Raw genomic sequence first — 27,590 nt, forward strand, 5'->3', positions numbered from 1 at the left:
TAAATTCAATATACGCGATATAATCCGTTTTCATAGTTTTATTTCATGAGTAACTATTGCGGTAACCGTAGACAATATTATTCTATATCCTTTCCCACAGCTCAAACTATCCCCATACCAAGTTTCATCTAAATCGGTTCAGCGGTTATTGATTCCCCATACAAATTTCCACCCCCCCCCCCCCTTTTCACCCCCTTGAGGGGTGAATTCTGGGATAAAAGTATCCTATGTCCTTCCCCGGTACTCAAACTATCTGTATACCAAATTTCATCTAATTCGATTCAGCGGTTTAAGCGTGAAGAGGGAACACACAGACAGACAGACAGACTTTCGCATTTATAATATTAGTATGGATATAGTAAAAAATATAGTAATAATATAGTAATATAGTATATGGTATGGATAATTATGTATAAGATTTCATATTCTGTGGGTATAGTCAGCATCAAATAGATAGTGACAGCCAGTGATTCATCTGAAGACGTCACATTTCCTGATTTCGTTAAGCGTTCAGTCTTAGGCTGCCTGTCCACAGGAGCGGAGCGAGGTGGCGGAGCGATGAGCGAGGAAAAATCTCCGCTCTGAAACTTTAATGAAATTCTATTGCTGGGTATTTTTCCTCGATTACCGCTCCGCTCCAGTGGACAGGCAACCTAACTTTTAGAACCATACTCTAGCGGCGTGTTGCGCCGCAACGGGTCTCTAGTTACTATATATTTTACTATATCCATACTAATATTATAAATGCGAAAGTCTGTCTGTCTGTCTGTCTCTGTGTTCCCTCTTCACGCTTAAACCGCTGAATCGATTTAGATGAAATTTGGTATACAGATAGTTTGAGTCCCGGGGAAGGACATTGGATACTTTTATCCCAGAATTCACCCCTCAAGGGGCTGAAAAGGGGGGTGGAAATTTGTATGGGGAATCAATAACCGCTGAACCCATTTAGATGAAACTTGGTATGGGGATAGTTTGAGCTGTGGGAAAGGATATAGAATAACTTTTATCCACGAAATCATCCCTTAAGGGTGTAAAAAATGGGGTGGAAATGTATAGTGTGGACCAATTTGGGGGTGAAAAAAGGATGGATAAAAAAGCAGATTTGTTTAAGAATTAAGATACCCAAATTACTAATTCCACGCAGACGAAGTCGCGGGCAAAAGCTAGTTTCTTATAAAATGGCGACACGTTTGTATAATTTTAGCGTATTATATTTCGGTCGCCTAGCACCTACCAGCATGTTTTGTGTTCGTTAGTTTTGATGCAAAAAAGACATAATTATTGTCTATCTTTTCGCATCTTTCTAAACTAAAAATCATGATACGCGACCGCGATATGACACGGTAAATCAAGATTTCGTGGATAGGATGCCTTCTTGTCATTTGGCTCTCATGCCTAAAATTTCATAGGGCTAGAGTATAATTCATATTTAATTCTCTTTTTCCTATTATTCATGAGACTGAAGTTTACAAACATTTTACAAACATTCCGTGACATTCCGTGTCTGGGCTATACCGCGAAAATCGAAGTTCAAATTGCGGGCATCTTTCTCTGTCACTCTAATTACGCCTTTATTGGAGTAAAAGAGAAAGATCCCCGCAATTTGCGAATTTCGGTTTTCGCGGTAGACCCTCTGACCTAATAATAGACATAGTATATACACGTAGTTATAGACATGAAACCGAGCGACCAGGGGTAAGAGAAAGACATATTCATGAGAAAGACAGTTTCATGTATGGCAGCATAATCCTTTTTAGGGTTCCGTACCCAAGGGTAATAACGGGACCCTATTACTAAGACTCCGCTGTCCGTCTGTCTGTCACCAGGCTGTATCTCACGAACCGTGATAGCTAGACAGTTGAATTTTCACAGATGATGTATTTATGTTGCCGCTATAACAACAAATACTAAAAAGTACGGAACCCTCGGTGGGCGAGTCCGACACGCACTTGGCCGGTTTTTTCTCTTTTCACTCTTATTTCATCTCCATACAATTTATAACCTAATAATGCCAAATGTTGCAAAATTATATTGAATTGAGATCTATCATCGTACCCTTGCAGTTTGAAATAGTTATTTACGATACAAGTGCGGAAAAGAGAAAATTCTAAACGAGTGGCCACAGATTAAAACACGACCGCAGAGTGTTTTAAATCAACACGAGTTGCGAATTACCTATTCGCACGTGTATCGTACAACGTTTTACAGTACATATGGCCCTTTAAACTTTCGACATATGCATGAAAAGTGCTCTTTACGCACTAGGGCGAGAAAGTTGCACCATATGTACTGTAAAATACTTTTTAGTACATATGGTGCTACATATACGTTACAATTAGTACAATACGTGTATATGTCGAAAATGTAAAGGGTCATAATTATGTAATGTAAAACGTTGTACAATACACGTGCGAAAAGGTAATTCGCAACTCGTGTCGATTAAAACACTTCCTTCGGTCGTGTTTCAATTTATCGCCACTCGTTGCCAATTTCCTACTTTTCGCACTTGTATCGTAATGTACTAATAATAAAGTAGTAATTGTAAAATAAAATTAAAACTTTTTTTATATTTCTTTTTGGATTCAAGTAGGTACAGTGAGTAAAAACATTGCATGGCCTTCTAATTATAACTATTATAGAAAACGGGATATTTATCATGTTTATTTATATTATTTATTTCTCGATACTTTGGCCGGTCTTGCAAGACTAGTCGTTGTGGAGATCCCTGGGGAGGCCTATGTCCAGCAGTGGATGTCTTGTTGGTGTAGATGGATTCACACAACAAATGAAATAACATTTTTTCATATTTGTTATCCGTAGTTGTCCCTGTACCTGAAAGAAAAGTAATATCATGATAGCACAAAATCTCTAATGTTATAGGAAGAAAGATGATGCAACAATATGGATTCTAATAAAGTTATCATTTACTTACCTAGTAATAATTGTGTTTTTCATTCATAGACAAAATTCCATAATTTTCATCCCCAAGAAATGTTTTATTTTACTTTATTGCAGTGAGGATGTCCTGATTTTTTCTGGCTAATAAAGGAAAACATTTTATTTCCAAGAATGCCTCTTCATTTTGCACAATACCTAAAAAAACCTAGAGTTAGTGACACATTGACTATTCGGCAACCAAAACAGTAATAATTACATTATATAGGTATTGTTCACTGCATATTATCGTACCATTACGGAAGAAGTGAGAATTATTTTCTAACAAGATCGGCACGAGAAAATTACAATGTACAATGAAAGAGTGAAACTGTACCTTACGAAACTTCACCATCATGAATTCCGCTTCAATTGAGTCTGAATTTTCCTGGATTTTCGCGGACCAGAATACCGATGATTTTTGTAACTTGATTTAGACGTTGCTATCATTTTCAATTTACACAAACAAATTGATGTCACAATAAACATGACCCTATGTGTCAGTGTCAACACTGTCAAATAAAAATGCACTAAACATGACGGCACTGCAAATCCTGCCAGGTCAGCCAGGCAACGTCGCCAACGTCATAGAGTGGCAACGCCGCACGCAACGTATTTGTACACGACATTTGTGACACACACATACGTAAAATTGATCAAAAAATTACGTTGATTTATGTATGATTTCTGTATGAAACAAAGTTTTTCTATTAGTTTAGCGCAAACGAATATTCGAAAGTAGATAAATGAGCAAATATTTGTGTAGTAATAGTGTGTAGTGCATTATTTAAAGCAGATTGAATTTTGTATGAAAATCGAACCACCTTAAAAGCCGTTAGAGACTACCACACCTCACCGCGACCTTGGTGCGATGCGGCGCACGTATCGATAGTGCGCATGGTGGTCACCGTACGTACGTTAAGGACGCAGTTATAAGTTAGAGCGAGAAAGAAATATTATAGCCGTATTTAACAGACTATCGTAAAAGCCGTTAGAGACTACAGACTACCACAACTCACCGCAGCCTTGGTGCGGTGTGCGGTGCGACGCACGTATCGATAGTGTGCAAGGTTGTCACTGTACATACGTTAAGGACGCAGCTATAAGTTAGAGCGAGAAAGAGATATTTTGACCGCAAAATTTCAAATTAACTTTTTAGTACTTTTTCGGGAAAAAATCAAAAAACCAAGAGCTTATTGCAAATCTGTAGCATGAGACGAATCTAATGACATATCATTTATCAAAATCGGACCATAACTGTAGATCTGATGGGATAAATGCCTAAGTTTAGGTGTATTTCCCGAGCAGTGGAAAACTTCTCATGTTACACCAATTCACAAAAATGGGTCACGCGCTGATATTACTAATTATCGACCTATATCAGTGCAATCGTGCATCCCTAAAGTATTTGAGAGTTTAATACATGACCTTTTGTATCCCTCGCTTGTTAATGCTATAATACAGCAGCATGGTTTCATAAAGGTAAATCTACAATCACTAATCTTACACTTTACACAAACTATCTATTAGAATCTATGGATAAAAGAGTACAGGTTGACGTGATATTCACTGATTTCAGAAAGGCTTTTCACAAGGTGGACCATATATATACTACTTCTGGAAAAGCTGGCTTACAATGGCATTCGGGGTAACCTCCTACGTTGGTTTATGTCGTACCTTTCAAACAGAACCCAAGTCATTACCCTGAATGGATTTAGGTCTGACCTCACAACTGTGTCTTCTGGGGTAATACAGGGTTCTATTCTGGGTCCCTTGTGGTACATTATTTTTATTAATGACATTAAGGACTGTTTAAAGAACTGTAATATTCTAATGTTTGCGGACGACTTAAAAATATTTAAATCAGTAAAATCTCGTAATGACATTCATTTAATTCAGGATGATATCAACAACTTTACCTCGTACTGCCATAAAAATAAACTTCAATTAGCGAGTGATAAATGTTTGCACATGTGTTTTACTAAAAATAAAAAAAAGGTAATTGATTCTGAATTTAAGATTGGCAATACGACCATTACAAAAGTATCATCTGTACGGGACTTGGGTATATTGTTTGACAATAAACTTGATACTTTAAGAACAAATTAAATTATTTTCTATGAAAATATTTTGTGGTTTTTCAAGTAGACACACTACTATTTAAACTATAAATGTCATATACGAAGGAAAAAATGACCAAAGCCGTGGTTCGATTCCAGCTCTGGACACTGCAGGCTTTGGTCATTTTTTCCTTCGTATATGACATTTATTTCAATAAACTTGATTTTAACAGTCACATTGAACGAATTATCTCTAAACTAGTGGCTCTGTGAGCTGTAGACCTCGCGAGCATAGCTTAAGATGGATGTGTCTAGGATGGTTTAAATAAGAGGGTAGAATAGCTATAGACAATAGGTACTTTTTTCATACAATTTCCATTTCGGGAGAAAACGGTTTCGACTAACTAAATCTTAACAAATCACTGATTTTGATGTTGATCGCTTCAGCATAATATTTTCTAGGTTTATAAATTTCGCTTTGAAAATTATTGTGGCTTTTTAGTAGGTACATTACCATTAGTTGAACCCTATGAAACTATTGATACTGGATAGGAATGGAATCGATTGGCATAAAAAATAGCATGTGAAAAATAAAAGTTTTCATTTCATACAAATTGTATGGGAAAAGTTTTCCTCGATTTGTGGCTTTCCTAGGCGAAGTTTTTTATGGTCCCATACAAGCTTTTGATCGTGGATAGGAATGGGATCGATTGGCATCAAAAAAACATGGGAAAAGGCTATTAGGGACACAGCCGCAGTGGTTGACGTGAAACGTGGCGTGGAAAAGTTATTGCGAAGACCGCATAGGGCCGCTTAGGGACCTCATAGCGTAAAGCAGGCGCCCTGTATGTAAGTTGACTTGAATGTTGAGCTTTGCCCTACCCTACAGTGAAAAGCTTGTAGGTAAGAGAAAAAGGGCGCCGCGGGCATTTGTCAAAAATGATCTTTTTCATGCATCCTGTAGGTACCTATGTTTTTTCCAAAATCGGTAAACCCCAATCTTCATTACTTTGAAATTGAGGGAAGGTTTTCTATGACCATTTTTACGTAGCAGCACGGGATCTGGTAGTTGCCCTCACTGACCCAAACCACCCTATATACCTGGCTGATTTTTTAATTTCTAAAAGTATTGAAATGCTTAGTAGTGGAGATATATTGGAGGGAGCCACACGAAATTAAGCATCAAGCAAGTGCGGGTCAAATTCGCCCACCGAGGGTTCCGTACGTTTTAGTATTTGTTCCAATAGCGGCAACAGAAATTCATCATTTATGAAAATTTCAACTGTCTAGCTGTCACGGTTCATTAGACACAGCCTGGTGACATGCAGACGGAGAGACGGACAGAGGAGTCTTAGTAAGTAATAGGGTCCCGTTTTTAGCCTTTGGATAAGGAACCCTAAAAATCGGCCCGTTTCGACCTCACGATGTCACCACATATCGAGCAAATTAGGCACTACTTAGCTAGGTCACCTGTGTTAAAGTGACATCTTTGTTAGTTATTATTAAACTTAACTTCACCATCTTGTTTAACATGGATGATCACTCACATGGACAGGCGTTGGGCAAAATTTTCTCAATTTTTATTGAATTTTTCAATAATATTATTGAATAATTGGCTCCATAAACCGGCTCAGACAAACGAATCTATACTACCTAAACCTCAAAGTTTATAGTGCAAAAAATTTACGTATTTTAAGAGAAATACTGTAAATAAAATTATATGAAATTCGGAATAAGGAGAACCACTTAAATCTAAATAAATGTATGGCTCCGCGGTTAAGAACACTAGAAAATTAAAATAAAAAAACATATGTTTTAGGTCTAGTTAAATAAAAGCTTGTAAAAATGAAACGAATACGCTTAGCCCGCGCTTGATCAATCAATAATATTATTTTCATTTTTTTAAAATAGAAAAATATAAAATAAATAAAAAAACAATACGAAATTTAAGTGAATGAAAATACAAAAAGTTATGCAGCAGCATACAATTACCGGGGATCGAACCAGGGACCACCCGTTGCAAACGAAAAAAGCGACTGTTTGCAAAACACGCCACGCTAGTTCTTATATTAGCTGACGAAATACAGCTACTCTTTCTCGAGTAAAAACTAAACATCTAAATACCGCCAAAACCAGCAATACAAAATTTCTGCATTTTTTGCCGTTTAATCTGTAAACATATCTCTAAAATAAAATACTGTTATGATATCCATACGACTATTTGTTTGGGCGCGAGCTATCACAACTCCGCCATTTTGAAAAAATTCCAAAAACCGGGTCGACAAAAAAAAACTATTTAATCATAGAATTTGGTCACAAAATTTCACGAGAATCGGTTGAGAATTGCGACCTGTAGAGGAGAACATCCGGACATACAAAAGCAAAATGCGCGAGTCAAACCGTAGACCTTCGCTACGCTTCGGTCAACTATTCACGGCCGTAGACATTTTCAACACAAACAAAGTACGTTTCCAAAAGCAAGTCCTTGAAATCCTAGCTGAGACAACTTAACTTCCTTGTGTAGCTTGTTTCTCTAGCGTGAGTTAAGTTTAGTTAAGTTTACTGTAGCATTAAGTACCTTACCTATATTATGTATAGTTCTTAGTGAGAGCGTTTTAGGAGGTAGGTGCATATGTTTTGGACTGTATCTTATTATCATTTGCTATTATTGTAAGTACTTACTTCTGTTGTTTCTCCAATAAAGAAAATAAAAAATAAAATGAAAATCACTTGGGAGTGTGCCCACAAGAAGACTGGCCGCGTTTCCTCACTGAATGGTAATGCCAATTGTTTGGTTGAGTTTAATATAATCCCATCAAAAACATAAATGTGAAATGAGAGCCAAGTTCAATATTAATAATATGCGTCGTTGTTGACTTCGCCGGCAAAAGACTGAGATCTATATGGGTTGGGTGCCAAGTTTCAGTTCGCTTGGGATGTAATTAAAGTTCAGGATTTGACTTGGTTAGTTTTTACGTACACGCTATATTATATTTGTCTTGATATGTTATATTTCTAAAATTTATTTTGTTGGTATTAAAACTAGGCAAGTCGATAAGCCTTAAGGGACTTGGAGTTGAAACTCTAGGTCCATGGGGTCCCAGCGCGCACAAGTTGTTTGCAGAAATCGCGAAGCGTCTGGTTGACGTAACTGGTGACCGAAGAGCTGGCGGCTTCCTCGCACAACGTATCAGCATTGCGATACAGCGGGGGAATGCCGCCAGCATCCTTGGTATATATATATCACAGTTCGAAGTTAACTGAATTCAATAAAAACACCGTACCGTTTATAACTACACTAGATACGAAAAAACCTCGCAGTGCGTGCTGACGAAGTATACATATAATAGGTATACCTATATTATGCACGAAGGTAACGTATAAGTATGGCCCAGTGCCACCTTCAATTAATCTTACTTCCATTCCAAGCAACAGAGCCAACAGAAACGACAAACAAAACTCTAGTTGGCAACTGGTAAACTGGTACATAAAGCTTTTTAAGAGGAAAAGGGGACGACCACTTCTTCATACAATTACAAACGTAGTCCCCATTTCCCTCTCTAGATATTGACTAGTTATAGTATGGAGTATGGATAAGATTGGCTCGCGTCGAGCTCGGTTCCTGGAACAAACCTGTCTATTAGCAGGACCACTAAGGCAATCGAAGGGACCTCTGTAGCGGACGTCAGCGTGAATGCTATGAAGAAGTCCACCCCTAGATGTTCCGACATCCTGATCAGGCCATCGAACATCAGAGCGCAGGACATGAATGCGATCACGAGATACAATACTGTTTTTCGTAAACCTTTGGTTTTAAATATTACTAACAAACTTTGATCTTGCTGAGTGAATGATTTGGCGGCAACCTGAAACAAAATATAGACAATTATCATTAATCAATGTACCTCTACCTCTACAATTAATTTTAACAGATCATATGATTACGATTTTACAATCAAAACTAATTACGTTACGTTGCTGACAAGTTACGTTCTCGATAGCGTTTATATATGTCAGTGCAAAACTGTGGTAGCCAGATAGGTTGTGGTTTGTGTTTAATGTAATTAAATTATCTTTATTAGGTACCTAAAGATTATGCATTTGTGCCTACAGATTTTTAGGGGATTCTGTTCTATTCCATTTATACCATCCATATACCAAAACCACGGCAATTAGTTCTTCTTCTTTTCGTGTCGTGGCTCCACCCCCACCTCTATACGATGGATGCCCAGTAGGTAGCGGTGTTGACAGCCCTGGCTGTCGCGTCCCTCAGATCCAGTTCCGAGCAGTGATGTGGGCATGCGGGGCACGCCAGTAGATGTGCCATGGTTTGCGTTGCTGTGTCGCAGGTACACTGAGTCGAGGGGCTACGGAGCAGTCCCCATCTGGCCATGTTATGCTTACATCGACCAACTTGGGACCTGAGCCTGTTTAAGGACTTCCAAATTGGCCAAGGTTCTTTATGGCCAGGCGGCAGCCGCTCCAAAGCCTGCACGTACCCGTCCGGTGGGGGGCACCGGGTCTGCCACAGCAAGCGGCGCACATCGGGCGGCACACCCTGCAGGGGGCTGGTGCTCCGCATGAAACTCCTGCGGCTTTTAAGACGGGCAGGTGGCGGGATATGTCCATGCAAGGGGTGTCGCTGGTCGTTCTCCTGCTTGTGCTTTTCGATAGCGCAGGCCACCTCCCGGCGGATGTTAGGGGGAGCCACTCCAGCTAAAGGGTAAAGCTTGTTTAGCGGGGTCGGCTTGAGGCAGCCTGAGATGGTGCGGCAGGTGTCGTTAAGCGCGGCGGTTACGAGGCTGGCGTGTGGGGACCGATGCCAGACTGAACAGGCAAACTCTCCAGCAGAAAAGCACAGAGCTAGTCCGGTGGTACGCAAGGTGTGCGCGGTAGCGCCCCAGCTTGTTGAAGTTAGCCTGCGCAGCAAGTTGTTCCGCGCACTGACTTTCAGGCGTGTGTTGGAGCAGTGCGCCCTGTAGGTTAGCGCTCTATCCAGTGTTATTCCCAGATATCGCGGGTGGGGGCAATGTTCAAGTGTCGCTCCATCCCACTCTACGCGAAGGGGTCTGTTTGCGTGGTGGTTGCGCAAGTGGAACGCACATGTTTGGGTTTTGCTTGGGTTTGGTCGGAGGCAGTTAGCCCTATAGCAACTACCGAGCTGCTCCAATGCCTCAGATAGGGTCCCTTCCGCATCCTCGAATGAGCGACATTGAGCTGCAAGGGCTAGATCATCTGCGTAGAGGAAACGTTGAGTCTTCGGTGGGCTTGGCTGATCGTTCGTGTATAGGTTAAAAAGGGTAGGCGCCAACACGCTGCCTTGGGGGAGACCATTCTTTTGGCGTCGCCATCGGCTTTTTCCCGTATTGAGGTGGACTTGAAAACAGCGGTTCCGTAGCAGCTCTCCAAGTACACGAACGAAGCCTCCATCTCGAGTGACGTTGGCAACCTTTGACAGCAAGATCCTGATGTTCACAGTGTCGTAGGCTGCAGATAGATCAACGAAAGCCACACCAGTGACCATGCCAAGCTCAAAGCCGTCCTCAATGTGCTGCGTCAGCTTTAGTGTCTGGCTCGTACACGACTTCCCGGGGCGAAATCCTGCTTGTTCGTTGATAAGTAGAGGATCCACTGCTTGTGTCAGCCGGTTGAGAAGAAGACGCTCAAACAGCTTGTAGGTGTGGCACAGTAAGGAGATAGGGCGGTAACTTTTAGCGTCATCGGGAGGCTTCCCAGGTTTTAGCAGCGCTACTATTTTTGATTTGCGCCACACTTTAGGTATGCTGAGCGACACCAGACAATCGTTAAAGAGAGCCAGAAGCCAAGAAGTTGCCACAGGTCCGAAGTGCTTAATTTGTTCCACTGTGAGGTCGTCCATGCCAGACGCCTTCCCGCTTTTCAGGTTTTTAATGGCAGTTTGGAGTTGACATGCAGTAAATGGCCTGCTCAGGCAGCGGTTGGTGTCATCCTGAAGAGCCGGGTTGGATCCTTTAGGCGGGCCAGGACAGATTCGTATTAAATCAGTTGAGACCATGACTTAAACAGAAGTCTTAGAAGAGTTATGATGTTATGTTTTTGAAGAATATAGTTTTGATTTCCTCTATGCAAATATTTTTTTAATTTTGCCTCTATACATCTACACTGTTAAATTATCTAGGACTAAATACGAATATAATGACAGGATTAAACGAACTTACCTGAAGTGAATTTTCTTACTATTAATTAATGCACTCTTTATGTTTACGTGCATTCACCTTAGCAGCTCAAACAAAGGTGCTTTAATGCTTAAAAACAGTGAGGAAAATTCGATTTTACTGCGAGAGTAAGACAAAATGTGTCGTTCCACGGGTAAAGGTACCTTATGATGATCACCGGCGCTACTGCGTCGCGCAGCACCGCACTACCTAATGTACTTACTTACCAATGAAAGCAATAAATTACTGAATAACTTTGAAATTATAGTGGCATTTCAAAGTGCGGTGTTTAATTAGTATTACCAATTTGAGACAGTTGCATTCAGCCAACTGTGGTTTCGTTTTCAACTCGGAGTGACCGTGCTCCGAGTTCCGACTGAGATTGGCACAGCGACTATCGACGACATGGCTGGCGGATATGGCCGGTCTGGTCTGGGAGTGGAACTGGAACTATGTCTGGGAATGAGTATGACTACCTACACTACACGGTGTATGAGGCCTACTTACTGCTCTCAATTATTACCTTACTTAAAATGTTACTTACTATAAATTCATCGAGAACCTCTTGAGAAATTTTAGTTTTGTTGACCCTTTCAAATGTATGAACTATTTTGACAGCTTCATCAACTCGCCCTTTGGATACCAACCACCTGAAATAATGCTGCTTATTGAAACACCTACGAAAACGAACCTAACAACTACTCAAGGTAAGTATACTACCTATACAAGTGTACAACATACAACGTGATATATCATTTTTTTGGTATTTTTATACATTTTCATTTTTAGTCTTAATTGTGTGTCGATAGATGGCAGTAAATTTACTGTGACTACAAAATTTACTATGACACTTATGACAGTAACCCTCTATCCTGTATATTCTCTTTGGTCTTACCCAACACTCTCCGGGACCAGGAAGGGAGTAACCAGCGCAACCAGCATGGGCAGCGAGGTGACCAGAATGAAGGTCTTCCAGTCGCTGAACCACAGCGCCAGCCACGGCAACACTACGCAGCCGCCGCCGAAGTACAGCGCGATCGACATGTTGGCCACCCACGACCGATGCTTTACGCCAACGTACTCCAAAGCTGCAAAAAAATCACCAACTTCTTACTGTACTTTCAAACAATTAAAAATGAAGCAAATGATCTAAACTTTCACGATTCTTACTCATTATTATTCACAACGGCGGGACTTAATCGCGTATAATAAGTTTTAAATTTACCTCCGACGAGACCACACGGACAATGCCGTCCTCGAAACGTCAGTAAATTTAAAACTTATTTTACGCGTCCTGCCGTTGTGAATAATAATGAAGCGAATATAGATCAAATAGTTAGGAATTATTTACGCATACGTGCTGGGTTCGTAGCCAACATGCATCGCTTACGCTCCGTAGCGAACGAAACGCAACTATCACTGCCGCACTAATATGGAACAGTGATAGAGGATAGAGAGACACAAAGCGTTTGGTTATCGTAGCGCAAACGATTGTCACCTTGGCTAGGCACCCTGATCCACCGGTAGAATTCCAGCGATACATCAAATTGTATTGCCACTAACTAAATTCGGGAAAAGGTTAACGTATAAGGGATAAGTAGCCAGGGTGAACACCTATCGTCTCCGAGCAACAACTTACACGGAGCACTAAGCAAGCTCAAAGCGTTGCTAGGCTTTTTGAAGCTGTGGTAGTTAGAGTAGCGCTAATAATGCGCTCACGCAAAATATGCCCAATGAATTTCGAATGGCGGAAAATCTCAGGAAAACAAACTGGAATATCAGTAATTTCTAAGTTTTCTTACAGAATAATCTAGGTATGGTGGTGGGGCTACTTTATTGTACGTACATAAGAAACCTACAAGAAGTGCAATTGGTACTCACTCGAGTTACGATTAACACAGTTCAGCCAGATGGATAATATTATATTAAAAAATAATGGATGCTTGTAAAATGTCGTACCACGGTACTGTGATGAAAAGCTCTGTATTAATGTGGGTATAAATAAAGATAGGGCGATTAGCGATAGAAGCAAGTAGGCAGGTACCTAAACGTGTTGATTTTTTAAAGATTTGTTGTCCAATTCATTAATGATCTCACTATGTATGCGAACGTGTCAGATTTATGGTTCGACTCGCACATTAACACGTAATGTCGTAACACGTACTCGTACCTACACATAAAATTATGCTAAGTACCTAGGTACATATAAATTATAATATTTGTACTCTCATACACATCGTACAATATATTGATTAGACATGGTAATTAAACTGAGGAGTAGGTTAGGTACTACCTATATCTCACATATATGACTTGCATGAAGTGTTGACATTTGTTTAATTCTCCTTACTTACCGAGGATATATATAAATAGAAAACAGCCGTCACAAGACATCCCAACCAGGAAGCGGCACACGGAGAAATCCCAAAAACCGGTAGTAAAGGTCATGGCCACGCCGCCGACACAGCCGAGAATGTTAGAAACTGTAAACATACACATAAACATACACTGTAAACACGTGTAAACTTCTATTAGAAATTTGGAAAGAAAACTAAACAAAACATAAGTAATTTAATAGAATTAGGTACTTAAAACCAGACCTTTAAACCTTCTTATCTTCTTCTCAACTTAAATACCGGGAACGCACTTACAACCCCTCTGGTGTTGTGGGTGTCTATGGGTGACGGTAATCGCTTACCATCAGGTGATTCGTCTGCTCGTTTGCCTCCTATATCATAAAAAAATGACAATCCCCAATTCCCTTCTCCAAAAGAGGTAATAAATAAGTAAAAACACCATAAAATACACTCGGAGGAGATTTCAACTGTCTACCTCTACTATCTATGTATAAAATACACTCGGAGGAGATTTCAACTGTCTACCTCTACTATCTATGTATAAAATACACTCGGAGGAAATTTCAACTGTCTACCTCTACTATCTATGTATAAAATACACTCGTAGAAGATTTCAACTGTCTACCTCTACTATCTATGTATAAAATACACTCGGAGGAGATTTCAACTGTCTACCTCTACTATCTATGTATAAAATACACGGAGGAGATTTCAACTGTCTACCTCTACTATCTATGTATAAAATACACTCGGAGGAGATTTCAACTGTCTACCTCTACTATCTATGTATAAAATACACTCGGAGGAGATTTCAACTGTCTACCTCTACTATCTATGTATAAAATACACTCGGAGGAGATTTCAACTGTCTACCTCTACTATCTATGTATAAAATACACGGAGGAGATTTCAACTGTCTACCTCTACTATCTATGTATAAAATACACTCGGAGGAGATTTCAACTGTCTACCTCTACTATCTATGTATAAAATACACTCGGAGGAGATTTCAACTGTCTACCTCTACTATCTATGTATAAAATACACTCGGAGGAGATTTCAACTGTCTACCTCTACTATCTATGTATAAAATACACTCGGAGGAAATTTCAACTGTCTACCTCTACTATCTATGTATAAAATACACTCGTAGAAGATTTCAACTGTCTACCTCTACTATCTATGTATAAAATACACTCGGAGGAGATTTCAACTGTCTACCTCTACTATCTATGTATAAAATACACGGAGGAGATTTCAACTGTCTACCTCTACTATCTATGTATAAAATACACTCGGAGGAGATTTCAACTGTCTACCTCTACTATCTATGTATAAAATACACGGAGGAGATTTCAACTGTCTACCTCTACTATCTATGTATAAAATACACTCGGAGGAAATTTCAACTGTCTACCTCTACTATCTATGTATAAAATACACGGAGGAGATTTCAACTGTCTACCTCTACTATCTATGTATAAAATACACGGAGGAGATTTAAACTGTCTACCTCTACTATCTATGTATAAAATACACTCGGAGGAAATTTCAACTGTCTACCTCTACTATCTATGTATAAAATACACTCGGAGGAGATTTCAACTGTCTACCTCTACTATCTATGTATAAAATACACTCGTAGAAGATTTCAACTGTCTACCTCTACTATCTATGTATAAAATACACTCGGAGGAGATTTCAACTGTCTACCTCTACTATCTATGTATAAAATACACTCGGAGGAGATTTCAACTGTCTACCTCTACTATCTATGTATAAAATACACTCGGAGGAGATTTCAACTGTCTACCTCTACTATCTATGTATAAAATACACTCGGAGGAGATTTCAACTGTCTACCTCTACTATCTATGTATAAAATACACTCGGAGGAGATTTCAACTGTCTACCTCTACTATCTATGTATAAAATACACTCGGAGGAGATTTCAACTGTCTACCTCTACTATCTATGTATAAAATTTGTAGAGCTCGCTGACCGGCGCCGACAGGCGGAAATGAGCTTTAGGGTGCGTAACCCTAAAATACATGAGACTATATTTAGCTCCCGCCCCGCTCCGCTCGCAACATCTTCCACGTAGAAGTCACCCTCAACCTCAGTATTCTTGAAGTTTACCATATGTAGAGTCGCCATCAAATATCTCGCAGCGGTGTTTACCTTCACTACATAGTAAGTATAAAACAAAGTCGCTTTCCGCTGTCTGTATGTCTGACCCTATGTATGCTTACATCTTTATAACTACGCAACGGATTTTGATGCGGTTTTTTTTAGTAGATAGAGTGATTCAAGAGGAAGATTTATTTATATGTATAATTTGTAAAGGTTTTGTGTTTTTCGACATGCCACTAGTGCTTTAATAACTAATACAGGCTAGAGCTGTTAGATGTTACTAATAATTGATATACTGATAATTATAATTTTGTTAATAATTTGAATATTGATAATTTTAATAATTAATTTGATTTATGTAACCTACTAAAAAAACGACATGTAACAATTGTTACCAATAAATATTTTCATTTTTTTTTTTCATTTTTAAATTAGTTGAACTACCCCTGCGAAGCCGGGGCGGGTCGCTAGTATCTGAATAAAGCCATTATCAAGACGTTAAAGTGCATGTCCTGATATTTTTAAGTACCTTGGCTGCTCTGACATTGTAAGTATCTGATGGCAACTGTTTATAGGTAAACGTAAAGTAAAATTTAAAAACTATTCCTAATCGTTAAGTGAAAGTTACAATAATGACCGAGCAAAGCTGGTATCCGTCCGAATCTATCGGCGAAGTATCCGAGGAGTATTCCGCCCAGCATGGAGCCCAGAATGCTGATGGTCTGGGACCACGGCACCAGGGCCGCGCGGCTGCACACCCAGTCGCGCTGCAACCACAATGCTTCATTGATTTACATCACAGACAAATTGTAAAAATATAAACATATAGTCTGCATCTTTTCAAATGACTTTTTTGTCTAAGACGGTAATCTGTTAAACAATAGTTATTTGTTATACAAGGGTGCAAAGTTGTATTTTACCCGCGAGTGTAGAATTGAAACACGAGCAAGGGAAACTCGCTTCGCTCGTGGTTCACCTATAGAATCCTGAGCGTAGCGAGTGTTTCAACACACGAGAAGTAAAATACATTTGCGCCCGTGTGTAACACAAAACTTTTCACCTCACTATAGCGAGGAAAGTGCAACATCCACAGGCGTTAGATCATCTTCATCACTGGAATCACTCATTTCTTTACGATATTACAACAGAAAACTCAGGAAGTTGTGTATTTTTACGCGAGTCGGTGAGAAAAGGTTTTAAGTAAAAAATTTGTTGACAATGTTGACATTTCTGATGTATGAAATGTCAACGATGCGTTTTGAAATTGCATCGACTCAACTTGTGCGTTCAGAATTATATTTAACATCATTATAAAAAAACAAACGTTTCTTATGGAATTTTAAGGTTTATGACTTGAAATTTGGTATTTTTTATTAGATTCTCAAACCATTTATTTATTGATAATTAATATCGAACGAACCATTATCATGAGCGTTTACCGTTTTGTTATCTGTCAAGCTACTTAAACACGCTCCATCCAAGGTCAAATTACTTTCCCCACTAGTGGATAAAACGCGTTTTTCCCCGCTTGTATTGAAGGATAAACGACAACTTTCCGAGCTAGTGAGGGGAAAAAGCCTTTGTTCCTTTTGTGCGTGCGGTCGCCCCTTGTGAACGTCGCCGTAGCACGCACTCAGACTCAATGGTACACAATGGGCGACCGCACGCACAAAAGGAACAAAGGCTTTTGTTTAACAGATCACCGTCTTAGACGAAAAAGTCATTTGAAAAGATGCAGACTATAGCCTATGAGATATTCATTAGTCTTAAATTACAAGCAGAAAAATCAATACCTAACCCAGTCACCAAAATAAATGTTAATTAACTGTCACACCCTACTCACTCAGCTAGCGCTAAGTACATACTTACCTTCTCTATATTACAAAATGTGCAAGAAGAGGGCAGAATGATTTTTGGTAGCCCCGGACGGACCCCGTATCTTTTGGTTGAGATACATACTAACAGCGAGAGGAACTTAAAGGCACATACCTCAGAAGAGACGGTAGAATATGGTATGTCATCGTAGAGGAACTCCCACCCATTCTGGCAGGGGAGGGTGCGCGAACCGGGCGCGGGTGGCAGCAGCGTCTCCAGCACCTCGGTCCAGTTGGCGTCGAACACGGCGCACCGCTCGTACCCACCCGCCGCCGCGCTCGCCGGAATCGACAGATTTCGCCTGACCAACACTACTAACGTTTATATATTACTTAATGCCTACCAACCTACCAATTCATTTTCAATCTAAAAAAATTACCAATTCTATCGAATAAGAACCTATTCATCTACCCACCGCAGGTAATTTCGCGTGTCGGTATATTTTATGTTATGACTCCTCTACACGATGGGCCATCGTGCTGGCCCACTAAGATGAGCCAGCGTGTAGAGAGGGTAGTGGTGCCGGATGGCTTATGGCGCGGCGGGATGGCGATGGGATGGCCACGGTGTCAAGTTTTTCATCCGCACAACAAAGGTAGTAGGCCAGCGATGGTGCGTACGCATCTACACGTGACCCATTCCATAATGCGTGCTCTCAACCATCGTATGGCTATCTCGCTGGTCCAGCGCTGGGCCATCGTGTAGAGGAGCCGTTATAGGGACTCGAATCTTTGAAGAACACTGCTAAATTGTATATAAGTATGAGTTTTTTATTAGGCAGGCTATTAAGTCACACTTTTTGTGTATGCAGTTGGGACACAGCCTGTTAAATTGAATTGAAATTGAAATTGAAAATCTTTATTTCAGGTCTGTCGGCCCATATTTTGTTAGTGTACAGTTCTTAAAAATATATTAGTAAACACACATAAATTGTAAAATAAATAAATTAAAATTAAAACCAACCACCGACCGAACGTGTTAAATATTTAACAATATTATATAAGGGTTTTATATATATCTACTCTATACACGGTGGCTAAAAAATAGGGACTATTAAATTAAATTAAATAATAAATTATTTCAGGCATGTATAACCCATATATGTGTTAGTAACATACAAAGTAAAAAATAAAGATTAATGTTAAGACTTACAACTATAATACAACCTAACATGAGTAACATGCCGCATGCGAAATAATGAGGTTCAGTGCGCTGCGAAACTGCATGGAGAAATTTTGAATGAATTCCACAAAGTCGCCATGCATTTTTACAGAAATTACAGTATGAAAATCAGCGGGATTGCTTCAAACTTTTATTTTTACTTTTTAGGGTTCCGTACCTCAAAAGGAAAAATACGGAACCCTTATAGAATCTCTCGTGCGTCTGTCTGTCTGTCCGTCTGTCACAGCCTATTTTCTCCGAAACTACTGGACCAATTAAGTCGAAATTTGGTATACATACTCGTATGTAAGTTTGTGACCCAAAGACGGACATGATTAAAAGTCCCTAAATAAATACATGAATAAAAATAAAATAAAAAAAAGACGGACATGTAACGTAAACAAATTAATTTTAAACATGGGGGCCACTTTTGGGGGTAAATGAGAAAATTAAACAATAAAGTTTTATAAACTATATCGTGTTACATATCAAATGAATGAGCTCATTGTGAGAATCTCAAACATATTTTTTTTATAATTTTAGGATAAACAGTTTAGAAGTAATTCAAGATAATTTTTAAGAAAAAAAAACCGACTTCAATGGGGGCTGCCGCTGAAAGTTTACTTAGATGAAATGAAAAATACAGCATCTTTTGCCGAATTATGTAGAATAACGGAGGTATAACCACCCACTTTCTAGTAGCATTTCGTTTCTGCAAAGGTCGCAGTTCTAACCTAACCTAACCTTCTTTTCTGATAGCAGTTCTGTTCTGTGAGAATCGCAGTTCAAACCCACCCACCCATCTAACCCACTTTTCTAGTAGCATTTTCGGGTTCGGGTCTGGGTTCGGGTCTGGGTCCGGGTCCGTGTCCGGCTGTCCGGGTCCAAGTTTGGGTCAGAGTTCGGTCTGGGTCCGGGTCCGAGTCGGGGTCCGGGTTCAAGTCCGGGTCCAAGTTCGGTTCAGGTCCGGGTCCGAGTTGGAGTCCATGTCCAGACCCGGGTCCGGTTCCGAGTTCGGGTCCAAGTCTGGATACATAACGAAGAAGACAAATCGCCTAACGTGAACTATGTGTCATTGAAGAGTTCTATTTCTGATCATCATTAGCAGTTCCACTTCATCAATTGTCACTTTTGTAAATGGAAATGCTGGATTTGTTGATGAAAATACAAAAATCACTATATGTATGCCTTTCACATTTGAGGAGTTCCCTCGATTCCTCATGGATCCCATCATCAGAACTATGCGTCATTGAAGAGTTCCGTTCTAATCATCATCAGCAGTTCCACTTCATCAAATGTTACTTGCATTTATGCAAGTGCTTGATTTGTTGATGAAAATACTAAAATCACTATATGTAAGCCTTTAACATTTGAGGAGTTCCCTCGATTCCTCATAGATCTCATCATCAGAACTGCGTTTTGACAAAAACGGGACCAATCTGTATGTATATACTTACAATCAAAAAAGAATTTTCAAAATCGGTCCAGAAATGACGGAGTTATGGAGTAACAAACATTAAAAAAAAAACAACCGAATTGAGAACCTTTCTTGAAGTCGGTTAAAAATAGGCAAAAAATGACCATTCGCCCCCCTTTATCTCCGAAACTACTGGGTCTAAAATTTAAAAAAAAATACAAAAAATAGATCTTTACCTATAGATCACAGGAAAACCTATTAGAAATGTGCAGTCAAGCGTGAGTCGGACTTAATTATTTCGTTTTTGATCCAACCTCTACGGGTTTTTTAAAGACATTTCACGCACGTTTCACATAAAAAATACATTGTTTAAATTGTGTAATGTACGGAACCCTTGGAACGCGAGTCCGACTCGCACTTGGCCGGTTTTTCGTTCTAAAACTCAATATGCAATGGCATGACTCATTCAGGCAACATGATAAAAGAATTTTAAATAATTTAAATATTAAATAACAATTTAATTTTTGCAGAAATCGCGAAGCGTCTGTGAGTTCTGTGACCGAAGAGCTGGCGGCTTCCTCGCACAACGTATCAGCATTGCGATACAGCGAGGAAATGCCGCCAGCATCCTTGGTACAATGCCTCAAGGGCCTGTTTTAGATTTAAGCTAGTTATTAATTTCGTTTACGTAGTACCACTGTATATATATTGTATGTAAATAAAGAGTATTATTCATTTAATGAATAAACTAAGCAAGTTTTATCTTATATTTTCTTCAACAAAATAAATCAAGAATAATTTATTTTACCAATTTACTTACATCATTTTTGATAAAAAAAGATTCAATGCGGGATTAGTAAAATTAGAACAATTACCAATTAAATAAAGACAAGGCGGCGAAATAAAGACACAATATTTCCATTTGGTTTGTACCCCGTTGCTCTTGGGACGGGGACGCAGAGGAGTACACCATTATTCTGCACTAGAGCAGAACACCAACGACCCACTTTAAGAACATGAGACATGAAATACTCTCTTAAACACACTACTCTTCATTTCGAATACGAGGAAAGTAAAATGCATGTTTTTTTAAACATGACTAAGTCCATAGGCTACGGTGACTGCTTACCATCAGGCGGGTCGTATGCTTGTTTGCCACCGTCGTGGTATTAAAAAAAGTATACATTTTTATAGTAATTCTTCTTGAGGGTACTTTCAATTAACAATTCAGGCAAAAGTATCATTATTTATAGAATGGAGAGTCAAATATCAGAATGGAAATTGTATAACAAATCCATTTAATTTAAGTTTCAATTGCGTATCGTAAAAAAAAAAACGTACTTCGAACGTAAACTGCCAATCTGCAGACACGTATCATTATCTGCACACCTTTTAGAACAACAATGACCCTCTTTCAGAGCATGAGAAATGAAAAAGTTATTTCAACGTTCTTGATACTTCAACTCCTATTAAAAAGGGATTTTTTTTTATATGTGGTTCAAGTTTTCTTTTAAGCTAGGAACTTGAAACTTGGTAAAAGGGCATTTATATTAAAATAGACGAAAACTGATTTCACCGGTTTTGTTTGAAAATTCATTCTCTAAGTTGGTGGAAAAAGGGTTGAAAGTTTGCATCGGGAACGAAAATGTGTGAGAGGGATTATATATCGAGAACAATTATTTTCAGTTAGGTACTTCGTAGGTTATGACGGACAAATTTCATACGTTGTGTAATTATTAACAAATGATTAACCGTCCCTACTGCATCTTTTGCTGCATACGCTAGATGCATATATGCCATATATAACCACCAACATACAAATCCACGCGTAAAAAGTCGCGGGCAACAGCTAGATATTCTATAGTGATATAAGGTGATATATATGTAACTGAGTGTATCTGTATCTACCTTAGTTCCCATCCTAGGCCATCGAGTTCAGGTACCCGGCACCAGTACTTGGAGGGCGTGGCCGTGATGAACAAGTGGCTCATGTACACAAATGCCCATAAAACCCCGAAGGGCAGCATCCCTACGAAGAGAAGTCGCTGGTAAATTCCCATGTCTCCCACATCTTTGATAACTGCTTCAAGTGCTGCACTAACATCTTTTGGTTCTGCAGAAGTAACTTCCTAGAAATGAACAACATAGGTAATTGATTACTGTCCCCGACTTGATTAGTGATGATTATAACTCCGTACAGAGTAGGTACAACATTCAGAACAAACATTAGTTACCTTATTGTTCGAGTCTGAATCCATTTTTTTAGTTATTACGACGACTGCGATGTAAGTCTTAACGAAAAGCTCAGGGGCTAATGAAGTTATCATAATTTCCTTATCATAATTTAAAATATTAAAAGATAAACATTATTACGTTAGATTCCATTAATCAATCGATTTGAAATTAGTCGCAGGGTGACGCATTTCTGATTACATTTTACCTAGACCTACCGACTAGTAGGTACTTACTTACCTAGGGTGCTTCACTTCACAGGTACCAACTCCTTCAAACGTATCGCTCATCTCAAACATAATTCCTAACTATATGTCCTATCCCTCTCTCGATTATAAAAATATATCTCCGTTTTTAGGGTTCCGTACCCAAAGGGTAAAAACGGGATCCTAATATTAAGACTCCGCTGTCTGTCCGTCCGTCCGTCCGTCTGTCACCAGTCGAAATTTTCACAGATGATGTATTTCTGTTGCCGCTATAACAACAAATAATAAATACAACAAGTGATTTTTTGTCGTTTTTTGCGTAATGGTACGGAACGGAGCCCTTCGTGCGCGAGTCCGACTCTCACATGGCCGGTTTTTTTCGTATTTCCACCAAACTTATTATTTTTAGGGTTCCTACCTAAAAGAAAGAAAACGGTTAAGTGGTTCGTTTAAGACGAAAGTGGAGGACGCGCGCGAAATCGCCTTGCCATACAAACGTAGTGTTCATTTTCCTCTCTGGATATTAACTTTATTGAAAATATTTTGACACAATTTGTTGTATATCAACCACAGCTGTATTTTCGTTTTTTTTTTCATTTTTAATTATTATAAGATTTATTAGGAGTAAAGCATTAAAAAATTGTATGAAATCTATTTTTGTTATGTTTAAAATAATCAAAAAATTGATAAAACTCAGACGTAGGGGCATAGCTATTAATATACCTACATCAAATTATTTTATTTTCCCCTCACTAGCTCGGAAAGCCGTCTTTTATCCTTTAAAACAAGCGGGGAAAAACGCATTTTATCCACTAGTGGGGAAAGTAATTTGACCTTGGATGGAGCATGTTCTGCGTGTTTAAGTAGCTTGACAGATAACAAAACGTAAAACGCTCATAATAATGGTTCGTTCGATATTAATTATCATTAAATAAATGGTTTGAGAATTTAATAAAAAATACCAGATTTAGCTTTATTTAATGATTTTAAGTCATAAACCTTAAAATTCCATAATAAACGTTTGTTTTTTAATAATTATGTTATTTTATATAATTCTGAACGCACAAGTTAAGTCGATGCAATTTCAAAACGCATCATTGACATTTCATACGTCAGAAATATCAACATTGTCAACAAAATTTTTACTTAAAAACTTCTCACGTAAAAGTAAAGAATTTCCAGAGTTTTTTGTTATAATATCGCAAAAAAATTAGTGATTCCAGTTGATGAAGATGATCTAACGCCTGTGGATGTTGCACTTTCCTCGCTATAGTGAGGGGAAAAGTTTTGTGTTACACACGGGTGCAAATGTATTTTACTTCTCGTGTGTTTAAACACTCGCGGGTAAAATACAACTTTGCACCCTTGTATAACAAATAACTATTTTTAAGGAGTAGGTACCAACAGCTACAAAAACATTATTATTAACATTATGTAAAAATACTAGCGACCCGCCCCCGCTTCGCACAGGTTACACAAAACCTTAACAAATTATACACCTAAACCAGCGGTTCTCAAACTTTTTTGGCGACCTAACCCTTTTTGAATGCGAAATATTTGACGGTCCCAAAGAGATGGGTAGGGGTGAGTAAATACTGAGTATTTACTCGGTATTTACTCAAAGCATACAGTAAATACTCGTATTTACTCATTTTTGGTGAGTAAAAACGATTATTAACAAAATATTTAAAATGGTGAGATTTGAGTACTACACTACCTGTGAGTTCCTATAATTGGCTTCCTGTATCAACTATAATTTTTATGTTAATGTCACAGCTGTTAGATCTCCAAAAAAAAAATGGTTTTCATTTACTTGTGTTGACGTGTATTAATGATATTTATGTTATAAGAAGCTTATTACGCTTAGTTTTTGGCAAAAAGGTGATTATCAGTGAGAGGTAACTTGGAATTTAGCGGATATAGACATGATAAAGTATAGTTAACAATTTTGTTTTAAATAAAAAGGTACTTAATTACTTTCAAAAAGTTACTTAATTACTTTTCACATATAATACAGTTTTTAACCAGTTGTTTATTAAAATAAAACTGCGACGAAAATACTTTACAATATTATAGCTCTTATCAGATAGCGCGGCGATTGTTACATAGTATGTATTAGTTCTTACGATTAACTCTTTGTCTATTGTAAGTAAAACGGCACGTGCTACTACACGGTTTACACGGTTTACTACCTGCAAAAAAGGTTCGGTCATTGGCATATAATTATAATAGGGTATTTGACTACTAGTCAAATCAGTTTCTTTTTTCGAACTGTCAAGACGATTTTGCTACTAAGGAATTTATATAAAACACTAGCATGTGACGTCACAATCAAATTACCTACTCTTTATACGGGCTTTAAAATAGAAATTGTGTCTAAAAATAACTGCTGTCTACGTTTTTCTATTTATCTTCTGGTGCTTTATTTCATGCATGGTGTAAAATAATTAATTTTAAAAACAGGCTTATCAATATTCGGGAATCTAAAATATTAAACAGGAACTTTCATTGGGCATATAATAATAAATTTTTGGCTGTGTATAAAAATAAACATTTATTTACATACAAGATATATACAGTGGTACTACGTAAACGAAATTAATAACTAGCTTAAATCTAAAATAGGCCCTTGAGGCATTGTACCAAGGATGCTGGCGGCATTTCCCCGCTGTATCGCAATGCTGATACGTTGTGCGAGAAAGCCGCCAGCTCTTCGGTCACCTGTATTAATATTTTAGCGCCAATAATTTATATTAGCCTCAAATATATACTTTGTTTTAAAAACAAAGTGTAAATATTAAATGTGGTCCCCTCCTCCTCCTTGCATCGGTTTCCTCATCACTGAGGGTCGTGGTCAATTCTAGGTAACTTCTAGCTTCTCTTGGACAATTTGCCGCCAACTCTTTCTGTATGTCGCCGAGTGTAGGGTACCGTGGAGCGTTACATCAAGGGCTGAGCGAATTTGGTCTGTCCACCGCATTGGGCTCCTGCGTCTCCGCTTATCGCCTTCGATTTTACCAGTCATTACCAGCTTTTCCAGGTAATCACTGTCTTTCCTGGCAATGTGGCCAAAATTCATAAAAATACAACTCATATTGATTAATTTAAGACTCCGTTTTTGTTGCCAATTTATTAATTTTAGTACCCATGGCCAAAATGGTCACTGAGTGGGACCCACGGAACACCATAGACGGTGCAGGCAGGCATTTTAGACTGGTTCTGTAGCGTTCGACTCGCCGAAACTCAGTAACCGTAGAGGGGGGTGTGGGATCCCTCGCCTCGCAATTTTTCCGTAGTTCATTTTAAATCTTATTGCAAGTTTCATAGAAATTGTAATTCAATAACCGGTTAAATTGACCGAACCGTTTTTTATTGGGTGAGTAGCACGTGCGGTTTTACTTACAATAGACAATGAGTTAGCCGCAAGGGCCAGCTTGAAAATTAACGACTATACATAGCCGTATAGTATATGCGGTCAAAGTTAGGGATTCTTTTTTTTGCAGGTAAGCACGTGCGGTTTTACTTACAATAGACAAAGAGTTAACCGAAAGGGCCAACCTGAAAATTAACGACTATAATTAAACCATATTTTAACCACACTAAATATATAGTTACTACCCATCTAGTTGCGGTCAACTGCTGCTTAGAAAGCGTCGTTCCACGCTGGGTTCCACTCTCCCATTAAAATAAGTGACTGAGGACTGGAATAAAATCCACAGGTCCGCCTTTTAGAATCCTGAGTCCCCGTACACGCAAAAGTACGTGTTTACGCGGCACTTACGTCCTTTTATGAAGAGTTTTTTAATGAAAACTCTAAAATGACCCAACCGATCATGTTTAAAGTATTTTTTTTTTCTCACAGTATTTTCTAGGGTCTATTCTCCCGATATTTTTTCATATTTTATTAAACTGTGTGCCAAAAGTTATAGAGGGATGAACATTATTTTGGCCTTTGGAAACGGTTTTTTCCCAAAAATATTAAATTTATCGAAAACATTGAAGTTATTTTTAAAGACCAATTTAATGATGTGCCACACGTTGGTGGTTTAAGAATGCATGTATTTCCCTCTTAAAATACATTTTTTACTAATTGGACTACTAAATCCAGTACAAAATACACCTTTATTTCAGTTTTCTATACCCTGTCAGCAGTGTCAGCACTCTAAATAGTTTAACCCACCAAATTGGGTATAAACGAGTAAATACGGGTAAGTTGAGTAAATACTGAGCCTCCCAAATAAATAAAAAATCGTTCGTCACAGTTTAATTAACTAGACCAGAGATATAAGAGCTGCTTAATTTCACTTTTTCTCGCGGAACCCCCACAGAGGCTAAGGCCTGGGGGTTCGCGGAGCACACTGAGAATGGCTGACCTAAACCTTCCTCAACAATCCCTCTATTGATAGGTGAAGGCCGCATGAAAATCCGTTTAGTAGTTTTTGAGTTTATCGAACATACATACACATTATATATATAGACACAGACAGACGCGGCGGGGGCGGGTGACTTTGTTTTATTTTTCCATTATGTCAATATCCAGAGAGGAAAAGGGGGACTACGTTTGTATGGAGAAGCGGCCGTCCCTTTTCCTCTTAACTCGCGCACCGAGTGTACCGTACAAACTAAATTATCTCATGTAACTAGAATCACGAAAGACTTTTGATCAGAAGTACGTACATTCAGCATCGGCAAATCACCGAATTAATTTGCACGATCTAATGTGTGTACTACATATGTTGGTTTTTCAGGGATGAGATGATTCTTTATCATGTAAACCGATTTCACCAATTTTTCTTTTATTTATAAGAAAGGTATCTTTAGTGTAATCTCATGTTACTCTTATGTGATAACTAGCTGTTGCCCACGACTTCGTCTGCGTGGATTTATTTCCTGAACATGCAGTTTCAACCCATTTTTAACCTTATTAGGGGCTAAATTTACAAAAGTTCTATAATTATTTTTCGTACTTTCAAATATTTTCTCTTCCTATCTACTAATTTTAAGTCCCTACTCACTCGTTC

At 38.6% G+C, this 27,590-nt stretch overlaps 1 protein-coding gene across 1 annotated transcript in view; it reads right to left on the reverse strand.

The window, feature by feature from the left end:
* Positions 1-22,389, reverse strand: part of LOC134754791 (solute carrier family 22 member 3-like) — a 59,867-nt gene extending 37,478 nt beyond the window's left edge. The window contains exons 1-8 of the mRNA XM_063691157.1: positions 22,366-22,389; positions 22,040-22,260; positions 17,668-17,854; positions 16,316-16,445; positions 13,543-13,671; positions 12,084-12,276; positions 11,733-11,838; positions 8,628-8,860 (exon numbers count right to left, since the gene is read on the reverse strand). Of these exons, the coding sequence (XP_063547227.1) occupies positions 8,628-8,860; positions 11,733-11,838; positions 12,084-12,276; positions 13,543-13,671; positions 16,316-16,445; positions 17,668-17,854; positions 22,040-22,260; positions 22,366-22,389 (1,223 nt within the window). The remainder of the gene's footprint in view (positions 1-8,627; positions 8,861-11,732; positions 11,839-12,083; positions 12,277-13,542; positions 13,672-16,315; positions 16,446-17,667; positions 17,855-22,039; positions 22,261-22,365) is intronic.
* Positions 22,390-27,590: the final 5,201 nt, after the last annotated feature.

The sequence above is a fragment of the Cydia strobilella genome, chromosome Z (genome assembly GCF_947568885.1).
Source record: "Cydia strobilella chromosome Z, ilCydStro3.1, whole genome shotgun sequence".
Taxonomy (NCBI): Eukaryota; Metazoa; Arthropoda; class Insecta; order Lepidoptera; family Tortricidae; genus Cydia; species Cydia strobilella.